The sequence below is a fragment of the Orycteropus afer genome, unplaced genomic scaffold, assembly GCF_000298275.1.
Source record: "Orycteropus afer afer isolate SDZICR_OR568_19922 unplaced genomic scaffold, OryAfe1.0 scaffold00739, whole genome shotgun sequence".
Classification (NCBI taxonomy): domain Eukaryota; kingdom Metazoa; phylum Chordata; class Mammalia; order Tubulidentata; family Orycteropodidae; genus Orycteropus; species Orycteropus afer.
Window position 1 is genome coordinate 560,713 of NW_006922326.1, and position 11,169 is coordinate 571,881.

At 38.5% G+C, this 11,169-nt stretch overlaps 1 protein-coding gene across 1 annotated transcript in view; it reads right to left on the reverse strand.

Annotated features, from left to right (window-relative positions):
• Nucleotides 1-11,169, reverse strand: part of APOO (apolipoprotein O) — a 91,225-nt gene that overhangs the window by 58,449 nt on the left and 21,607 nt on the right. The window contains exons 4-6 of the mRNA XM_042783207.1: nt 8,962-8,992; nt 8,738-8,857; nt 5,542-5,592 (exon numbers count right to left, since the gene is read on the reverse strand). Coding sequence (XP_042639141.1) covers nt 5,542-5,592; nt 8,738-8,857; nt 8,962-8,992 — 202 coding nt within the window. The remainder of the gene's footprint in view (nt 1-5,541; nt 5,593-8,737; nt 8,858-8,961; nt 8,993-11,169) is intronic.

The window sequence follows — 11,169 nt, forward strand, 5'->3', positions numbered from 1 at the left end:
GCTGTATGAAAAGTGAATTTACTCTGTAAATCTTCACCCAAATCCTAATAAAAAAAAAAAAAAGAAAAGAAATCAGACTTGTATTGCACTGGGGGAAATCTGCTGCAAAAGAACTCTTTAAAGTGTTAAGAAGCAAACACTTTGAAGAGTAAGCTGCGCCTAACCCAAGCCATGATATTTTCAGTCATCTCATGTGTGTGTGAAAGCTGGACAATGAATAAGGAAGATTGAAAAAGAGTTGATGCTTTTGAGTTATGGTTTTGGTGAAGAATACTGAAAATACCACGGACTGTCCAAAGAACAAACAAATCTGTTCCTCAAAGAAATATAACTGGAATGCTCCTTGGAAATGAGAATGGCCAGACTTTGTTTCACCTACTTTGGTCATGTTGTCAGAAGGGATCATTCCCTGGAGAAGGATATCATGCTTGGTAAAGTAGAGGGTCAATGAAAAAGGGGACGACCTTCAACAAGGTAGACTGACACAGTGACTGCAACAAGAGGCTAAGTATAGCAAGGATTATGAGGATGGTGCAGGACCAGAGAAGTGTTTCATTCTACTGTATGTGGGGTCAGTTTGAGTGGGAGCCAACACAACAGCACCTAACTGGAGACACCCAAAAGAACATGACTGCATGGCACATGTTCTAACTACAGTTAAGAGATGCATGGTTGAATGATTGCTTTGAGAGATGGCAAGGCCTCTCCTGCGGTTGAATGAATGAATGCTTGGCTTCAGCTTTGTGTTCCTGGGGCGGAACATTGCCTCAGCAGAATGATTGCTAACCTGTCTCCCTGGAATGACGTTTTGCCTAAAGAATAGTATACCTTAGAAACCATTCTTTAGAATCATGTACCTTAATAATCATATTATGTTTTAGAATGACGTATCTTAGTGATTATTTACTAATCCTGCAAGAGATGTTAACCTAATTAATTAACCAATACATTTGGACATGGGAAAATGCCTTTGAGTATGGGAAAGAGTAAAACTTTAACTTTTAATTAATACTTGATTGTTATAAGGAAATATGTGACTGTATTGTAAAAGAATATTTGATTGTATACTTGATTGAATACTTGATTGTTTTAAAGAAATATCAAAGAATAATGATGTAATCTTATGCTTATGTATAAGTAAAGCAGAGTGGACACATCAGGGGTCGCTCTCGCAGAATATGCAGGGCGTCTGCCTGGCCCCCACTCTTTAAATAATAAAAAAGAAAACTATTAATCCTTTTGTGTCGCTTCATTTCAAAATCTGTGCAGTTTTGCCGGACGTGGCAATTGGTGCCCGAACAGGGACCTGGAGTGGAGCGGTAGCAGGCCTCAAGAGGACACCCCACTTGAAGGAAAGTGGAGCTCCATAACAGAAAAAAAGGTGAGTGTGGATGAATTAAATAAATCTTCTTTAAGCCAGGCTGACATGGGGAACTCAGCACCTCATGAGAGAGATTGTTATATTTCTGTTCTTAAAACGTTAGCTCAAGCTAGAGGTTTTTCAGTGTCTAAAAAAGAGCTAGAGGAATTTTTACAGTGTGTGGATCACTGTTGTCCTAGGTTTTCTCAGGAAGGAACCATTGATTTAGCAGCTTGGGAGACTGTCGGTCAACAAATAAATGAGCGTTTGAAGGAACATGGGCTGGAGGATTTTCCCGAGCGTGTTTTCTATTTGGAGTATCTTAAAACTGTGTTTAGAATTAGATAAGGGAATAAGTATGGGTATAGATCCTAAAGTAGGGAAGGAGAAAAAGGTAGATACAGATTCAAAATTAAAAGAGTTAAAATTACAAGAAGACATAGTTAAACAGAAGTTAGAAACTGAACCCTCAGAAGTTAAGGAAGAGAAGTTATATCCTTCCTTCAGTCCATTTTTAAGTCAGGTAAAACCTTCTTTAAATCCATTTTTAAATCAGACTGTTTCAACTGCAACCATGCCTGCTAGTCCTTGCTCTCCTTCACCTTTTAACCTTTTCCCTCCCTCAGGGAAGCAAGTTAACTGTTTATCATCCACTGTGCCTCCTTTATCACCTATACAAGCTATGGTGCAAAAGGCAAGGGCCATGGATGAGGACATTCGTTTAGAATTAAAACATGTTTTTCCCTTAACAGAATACATAGATCAGCAGACTAATCAACCGATGAGAGGACATAAAGCATTTTCTTTTGAAACTCTTAAAGATTTGAAACAAGCTGCTACCACCTATGGGCCAATGGCACCATTTGTAAAAACTTTAATAGAAACTATTACTCAAGAAGTTCTGTGTCCTTATGATTTGTATATGCTGGCTAAAACTGCATTAGAAGGAGGAGATTATTTGATGTGGAAAATGTATTTTCATGATTTTTGTACAGAACAAAGTATGAAAAATCAGCAACATAATGTTCCTGTTAGTTTTGAAATGCTATCTGGTACTGGATAGTTTTTAGAGGTCTCAACTCAATTAACCTATCCCTTACAAGCATATCAGCAGATACAGGCCGCAGCCTCTCAGGCACGGTCTAAGTTACTGGCAAAAGGAGCTGATAATTCTAGTTTTACTAAAATTATACAAGGGCCTACAGAACACTTTGAACAATTTGTGGATAGGGTAAGTGTAGCAGTGTCTCGAAGTGTTAGTGACAACACAGCCACTAATATTTTAATTAAGCAATTGACTTGTGACAATACCAACAAAGATTGTAAACAGGCTATTAGGGCTGCCAAGGAAGCAAAAAAGGGCAGAGGCTTATGCTGTTTTACTTGTTTTTCAGGATTTCTCATGTCAACCACTTAATTTTGTGAATGACAGCCAGTATGTGGTTCATTTACTTACTCGAATTGAAACTGGCAAGATCAAACATATATCTAATGGAGAATTACTAACTCTTTACTTTACAAAAGGCAGTAAAACATGTTATCCATCATTTATTACATTGTTTTACCTTTTGTGGATCTCCTAAACAGTTAAAAACAGACAATGCTCCGGCTTATACAAGTAAGTCTTTTTTACATTTTTGCTCCTTTTATTCTATCAGCCTTTCTACTGGCATTCCTTACAACCCTCAAGGCCAAAGCATAGTAGAGAGAAAACATCAAACTATAAAACTTTATTTAGAAAAACAAAAAGGGGGAGTAACAGGGGAATATTGGAACAGCCGTATGAAAAGATCAAACAATGTCTTATATACTTTAAATTTTTTGAACTGTGATACTGATGGACAGTCTGCTGCTAATAGATATTTTTTAAAAGTGAAACAAGACACCACCTCAGTCAGAGTTCAGTGGAAGGATGTACTGACAGGTCAGTGGAAGGGACCAGATTCATTATTAACGTGGGAACAAGGGTATGCTTGTATCTTTCCAGAAAACAATGACAAACCCATATGGGTACCGGAGAGACTTGTCCAACATGATGGATCACATCTAACGCCAACTTCAGTGGCTGTCACTACAGAATCACTGGAGGAGGCAACGACTACTGAGTCATCAGACCAGAGAAGCGACGTTGCCGACTTGGAAGCAGATTAAAGTCTTATCTCATAAGGCTGCAAGTATGGTTCAAGGTTTCAACCAACCTCAGACCCAGAAATGATATTTTTAGCTATGGTAACATTAATGTCAATTCAAATTGCTCCTGTAGCAACTGAAACTGATTGGGCATATTTGTTTCACCCACCTTAGGTGAGACCTGCTACATATTTTGATCCTGATATTCCTGTTTTTATTAATGACACCCAGTGGCTTGGAGGAAAGGGTGGAGAATCCATAGGAAAATTACTAAAAGGAGAAAGTTTAGTGAATTATACAGGTCTTACTACAAAAATACCAATTTGTTTTACTCAAAATAATTATAGTCCCTTACTGTGCCTGAAGCTATTACCAAAAATGCGATGGGCATATGGAAGCAACCTAACACACGTTTATTGGGGGATATCAAAATATACAACTTATGGGAGTATTTTCAGAAATTATACTATAGCTCATCTCATACCATACTGTCCTAACATATCCCAAGATTGGAAGGCATTTCCACCTTGGTTCAAATGTCACTTGCCTCTCCCAAAAAAGGTTGTGGTGTCCTCCTACAATGCAGAGCATGACTCCCCACGCTATCTTATGGACTGGGGGGACTCAAATAATGACTCATTGTTCACTAGCTTCCCTGGAGGTTTTCTGGAAAACATCTTACAGACACCAGAAGGACCTGTACAATCAGAATTATGGAGACTGCTGCAATCGGAGCTGTGAATCATACTGTATTCATCAGGAGACCAGAAGGAGGGACGTTTGTCCGAGGAAGTCACTCTAACATACAGGCATGTGTTCAACCCCCGAACACTCTCATGCTGGTACAAAAATATACTGATTGTATTGTAAATGCTACTATAAGTTGTTTAAATGTTTCTGAAACTAATGATACTTTGGGAAATTACTACTGGAATCTGACCTGTAATAACTGTTTGTTAACTCAGTGTTTAACTTCAACTGATCAGTATGTATTAATAGTAACACAACCATACTATATAACTTTACCAGTGAATATCTCAAACGGATGGTTTCATTCAGCAGGAGAACATTCACTGTACTTAGCACATCAAGGGCTTAGTAGATCTAAGCAGCAACAACAACAACAACAAAGTGGCTTTATTAATTTACAAGATGCCCTAGTGGTGCACTTGTTGTTGTTGTTGTCATGTGCCGTCAAGTCAGACCCGACTCATAGCGACCCCTCCTTGGGTTTCTGAGGCAGTATCACAACGGAAGTAGATTGCCCCATCTTCCTTCCGAGGAGTGGCCAGTGGGTTTGAACCGCCAGCCTTCTGGTTAGTAGTCAAGTGCCTTAGGCATTACGCTACCAGAGCTCCTAGTGGTGCACTAGTTAAATTAAAATGTCAGGGTTCAAACCCACCAGCCGCCCTGTGGGAGAAAGATGGGACAGTATGTTTCCGTAAACATTTACAGTCTTAGAAACACTACGGGACAGTTCCACTTTGTCCTACAGGGTTGCTATAAGTCAGAACAGACTTGATGGCAACAAGTTTGGTTTTATTATTAATTTACCAGTTCTTGATTGATATCTGTCAGAACAGACTGTGAGTTCAGTTTATGAGTATTTGTGATAAGTGGCCCATATGTAGAAAAATAATAATAATAATTTAAAATAAAACAAACCAAATCCATAGCCATCTAATCGATTCTGACTCATAGTGACCCCCACTGGGTTTCTGAAGCAGTAAATCTTTATGGAAGTAGATTGCCCAGTCTTGCTTCTGTGGAGTGGCTGGTGGGTTTGAACCACCACCTTCTGGTTAGCAGTCAGATGCCTTAGTCACTATGCTACCAGACCTCCTTAGAAAAATAATATAGGTCAATAAAAATCAAATGAAAAAAATATAAAAACACTACTAATTATACAATAAGGCCTTTCCTAGGCACACCAGCCCAGTTCCCTCTTGCCTCTAAACTTCTGTACAGAGCCTTTCTACGGACCCCAGTTAAAGAGTACAACATTAATGAAGTTAATAGTTTATGCTTAAATTAAAAACCAACTTACCTACCCCCCACTGAGCAATACTTTGCATCTTGGGCTTAGTGTAGAAGTACTTTTCCTAAAAAGGTGAAAAGAAAATGAATGATTAGGAATTCCTGACTGGTAAAGTAACAAAATAAATATACTTTTCTTTACTGAATAAATTATCATGCCATTAACACTTCCTTAACAAAGGAATATACTTTGTTTTTTTTGGTCTTTAAAAAATTTTCGTTTCCAGCAAACTGCTCAGCAGAGTGGCTTACCATTATCATATGAAGCAAAGATTCCAAGTAAAGTGTTTCAACAACCTAGTCTTCACTGTCTTGTTAAAAGTGAAGAATATGGACTAAAAATCTTTCCTATTGATAATTAAAGTGGCAGTCCTTTCCCTATGTGATGAAATATGTCATTCATATTAAGTCTTATTTTCTGATTTGCTAAAAAGAGTATTACTTTGGAGACTATGTCTGAAAACTGCCCATTTAAAGTAGGGATGACTAGCATTAAAGAGACAAAGGAGCCTATATCCAAGTTTGGAGAGACACTTAAACTAATTCCGAAGCAAAGGAAGTGCCAACATTCTCTTCACAGGGTTTGTACAAGAACATCAAATGATTCAAAAACAAGGGACAAGCTAACCTGGAGGGAGCGAGTAGGTGGACCTGTGGGCTCCGGACCATGGTTGCAGAAGACAACAACCTCAACTGGCGTAAGATGCTACACAAAAACATTGTTCCACATCCTACTTTAGTGAGTAGCAACTGGGATCTTAAAAGCTTGCAAGTGGCAACAATGGGTCTCTCCTTGTCCAGAGCAAAGAAGAATGAAGAAAGCCAAAGATGCATGGAAACCATTAGTCCAAGGGACTAGTACACCATACGATCCTCAGTCTATATGACCGTGAGACCAGAAGAACTAGATGGTGCCCGGTTAACCCTGTCAGCCACTCAAGAGTGGGGTCTATGTAGGAGATGCTGAATAGAGTAGGAGAACAATGTGGAACAAAACTCAAAATCATAAAAAAAATAAAAGGGACCAGGTTTGCTGGTCTGATAGGGCCTGGTGAGACCCCTAAGACTATGGCCCCTAGCCATGCTTCAGGTCTGGAATTGAACTCACTTCTGTGGCTTCCAGCCAAACAACAGACAGGCATATGGGGTGAACATTTACATAAGGGAGATACATTCCTTGGAGTGATCAATCCTGGGAGAACAGAAGGGCAGTGTTTGTACAGGGGGGCAGTGGGGAAGGGGGCAGGAGTGTATGGGAGAGGACACAGGGAAGTGGTAACTATGGGAAGGAAGTGGGAAGACAACTGTTACACTGTGGGGAATTGCAGTCAATCTCATGAGACAAAATGTGTATGAACTGCTGTATGGAAAATGAATTTGCTCTGTAAACTTTCACCCAAATGACAATTAAAAATAAAAAAACAAGGGACAAGCTAGAAGGGACACACCTTCAAGAAGTAAAGACTTGAAAAGAGATAGGTATCAGAAGTATTTGTTACTTGAAAAAAAGATTTGTTTTATTGAATCAACAACAAATTCAATAAATTATATATGAAGAACAAGTTACCCTTATACCTTTAAATAGCTTTTAATAAAAATCTGTATTTGGAAAGCTGACCTAAAGAACATAAAGAAAACTTAATACTACTTCATTAAAATCCATTATTGGTCATTCTTGCCCATTTAAAAAAAAAAAAAACACCACAAATCATTGTCTAGAGTGACTGCCCACTTCTCTTGGTAGCTTAATTGACTATGAAGGAAAATTAGAGGCTAGAAACTTGTTGATCTGACAAATGAGCTAGGAATTAGAAATATTTCTATTCATGAAGAGTTCATTCTATGGGAAAACAAAATGATGAGAATCACAAGAAAGCTTTTTTATTTAGACAATGTGCAAATAAACACATTGAGAACTATTCTATGGTCTAGAGGAAAGGTATTTTGGTGCACTGAGTATTTTGCACAGAAGTTGGAAAAAAAAAACCACCTTAAGTTGAGAGGTAAATGGACAAAGTACGTTTGCTACCAGACAAAAAAAAAAAAAAAAAGGCTCGAAATAACAGCAGTCACCCTTATATAAAAATACTTGAACAAATTTATCTAAATACCCACCAGATGCCAAAAGATGGTTTAAAAATCTTCTGGAGGTTGTGCGTATTTTTACCATAAAAAATAAAAACAAAACCCTTCTAGAACAAGAAGATAAAAGTTTAAGTACTTTACAACAGGTTAAAAAAAAAGTCTTTAGCTATTTCATAATACAGTAACAATATAGTTATGGTACTTAAGTACTTAATGACCTAATTTACATTGCTGATAGAGTCCATGTTTACTAGTCTCTTTCTAAACCGGTGAACAAAAGGTCACAGACAATAGATATTAAAAATTTAATACAAGTTCTAAATAAAAATTTAATTTGAAAATTGAATTACTCAAGCAAAGCAAATGAAGACTGTGTCGCATTTACATATTATTTATTACTAATTTGTCATCAATTTTCAAAGTCAAGATAAAGTACAGAAAACATATGTATCCTGGCCTACAAAAGCATCCTATAGATAGATTGTAAACATCAATTTTAGATGTTAAAAATCTCAGAAATACTCTCATTAACAAATGACAAATGTGTGATCTCAAACGTGACCAGTGACAGAAGCCAATCTCTGGATGTAGTTCTTTGGCCATTAAGGGAAAATAGCTCAGTACTCAAATATGCAATTCCACCCTCTTTTACTATTTACCTTCCTACTATTGCATTCAAAATGCTCTATAATCATACCTGCTTAAAACAATACTAACAGTAGAATCTTTGAGGGGAAGAAAAACTTCCCGATTCTGATCTAAATGTTTGTATGGTATCCTTGTCCTACGACTAGAGTTCCAGCTCCACATCCTCTCCTGGTAGATAATAACCTTTTCACAGCCACAACCAACAAGATAGTTACCACCCCTCCTCTCTCCAGGCAAGGTTTCACATGCTGCCTGATGAGAAGGAAATTCTCTCTGCAACTATGGCAACAGCCGCCACCAAGAAGCAAGGGTTCTCCCCCACCTCCAGAGATGGTACTGTAGATTAACATTTGTCAGTTGGGCATTTTTAAGTTGGACTATTTTATCATGCCTTTTTCTAAAAACATGCAGCCAAGAGACTTCTCACTATGGGTTCTAAACAGAAACTCACTGACTCCATTTTCAGAACAGCTGTACCTGACACCAAGTTGTATATGGCTCGCAAAAGTGCCGGAGTTGTGAGATGTTTTCTTCAAGTAGGGTCCTTGGCTCTTCCACATACTTAGATTGACCTTCCGGAACTGAGTAGAGTGAAAGCTACATACATTAAAAAATTAAAAAAATAAAAAATGTACACAGTTATAACAATAAACTGTCTCTCAAATTTATAGGCATAAGCTTTCTAATAATTCATGAATTACATGATCCTTAGGGTTGTTGTTGTTAGGTGCCACTGAGTCGATTTCCACTCACAGTGACCTTCTGTTCAACAGAATAAAACACTGCCCAGTCCTGTGCCATCCTTACAATCGCTGCCATGCTGCAGCCCATTGCCACAGTCCCTAGAGTTACATGTACTCTAAACTTTACTTTAGATAATCTTGTCACCTGACTTATCTCCTTGCTGTAGACCAATAGAATCAATAAGGGTGAGTAAGGCCAAAGCAGCTCTCCCTTATCCATTTTTATACTGGTATTTGGTATTCTACCTTAGATTTAGTTTAGAAAAAGGATTTTATCACTCGAAAGTGTAGGTGGAAAGGTTTGGTTTAAAAAATAAATAAATAAAAGCTTGACCATAACTGAAGGAATATGTTATATCAAATGATCAGTCTGGTGCTAATCAAAGCAGGGTAAGTTTGTTCTCCACGCAAAGAAGAAAACTTCTCACAGCCAAATATTGGCTGTCTTCTTCACCCTAAAAAATGCCACTATCCCAAGGCCTGAGAAGAAGAGAGTAAAGGGCAAGAAATAAGCTAATTAGCTTTACATAAACATAACTAACCTTGCCCATGAATGATGGTAGACCTTTTTTCAGGGGGGGGATTTCCTAACTGGATGAAAGTCTCATTGTTAATAACTGAAGGTGCTAATATTTAGGATCTGGTGGTGTAGTGCCTAAGGCATCTGACTGATAACCAGAAGGCTGGCAGTTCAAACCCACCAGATACTCCTCAGAAGGAAGGTCGGGCAATCTACTTCCATAGTGATACCACCTCAGAAATGCAAGGAGGGGTTGCTATGAGCTGGGTCTGACTCGACAGCAGTGAGTTTGGTTTTTTTAGTGTAAATGAGGAGCTGAATTTTAAGTACTATTTTATTTTAATTAATTCAAATTTAAATAGCCACATGTGGACAATCTACTTCCCTAGTGATACTGCCTCATAAACCCAAGGAGAGGTCGCTATGAGTTGGATCTGACTTGACGGCAGTGAGCTTGGTTTGGTTTGATATCTCTTTTGAATACGTTTTCAATTTATTTTATGCAAATACAAAGCAAGTGAGGAGGATGAGGTGAGACCATCCCTTCCCTTTGCCTTCTCGTTCTTCTAGGATTTGGCCTTTAGAAGATCACTGAGGGTATCTGGGGATCCTTCTTCCTCATACAGCATTGTTCTCAGCTACCAGCCTTCTCCCACCCATTATAGAAAATGACAAGTTAATATAAAGCTACTAAACATATAAGGGCTGAGTCTCTAATGGGTGTATCAGCTACTATGGCAGGAATCATGAGTGAATGTTAGATACAGGAGGGCCCCAGAGATTATCTAATCTAATGCCTTCATTTTATTTATTTATTTATTTCCTTCACCCAAGTTAGTTAGTATGTGTCTACCCTCTAGTTAGTAGCTTACTCCCCTCCCCATTCACACCTGGTAACCATCAGAGAATATACCTATTTTTGTGAAACCCTTTTCTTGACTTTTTATAATAGTGAGCTCATATAGCAGTTGTAGAGCTGTAGGATCCAGGTAAGGGGAGGGAGACAAGGCCCCACCGCAAGAAGCAGGAAGTAGGGCAAGAGCCGAGGAGACAGAGCCATGGGATCCAGGTTAAGGGGACAGCGGAGAGGTTTCAAACAGTTAAGGGAGACAAACTTGTCTGTCAGTTTGTCCTACTGTGGTGACTTGCATATTACTGTGAAGCTTGAGGCTGTGCCACCGTTGTTTCAAATGCCAGCACTGTTGCACATGGTCAAGTTTCAACACAGCTTACAGATGGAGACACACTTGGAAGAAGGAAGAGGCCATCCACTTCTCAAAGAACTGGCCAGGAAAAACCTTATGAATAGCAGAGAAACACTGTCTGATACATCACTAGGCAACTTTATGAATAGCCTGGAAACACTGTCCAATACAGTGCAGGAAGACAAGTCCCTTAGGTCAGAAGGCACTCAAAATACGACTGGGAAAGAGCTGCCTCCTCATAATAGAACTGACCTAATGATACAGACAAAGTAAAGCTTTTGGGACCTCCATATGCTGACGTGGCATGACTCAAATTGAGGAGAAACAGCTGCTAACATCCATTAATAATTGGAACTTGGAATGTATGAAGAATGAATCTAGGAAATTTGGAAGTTGTCAAAAATGAAACAGAATGCATAAAGATTGATATCCTAGGCATTA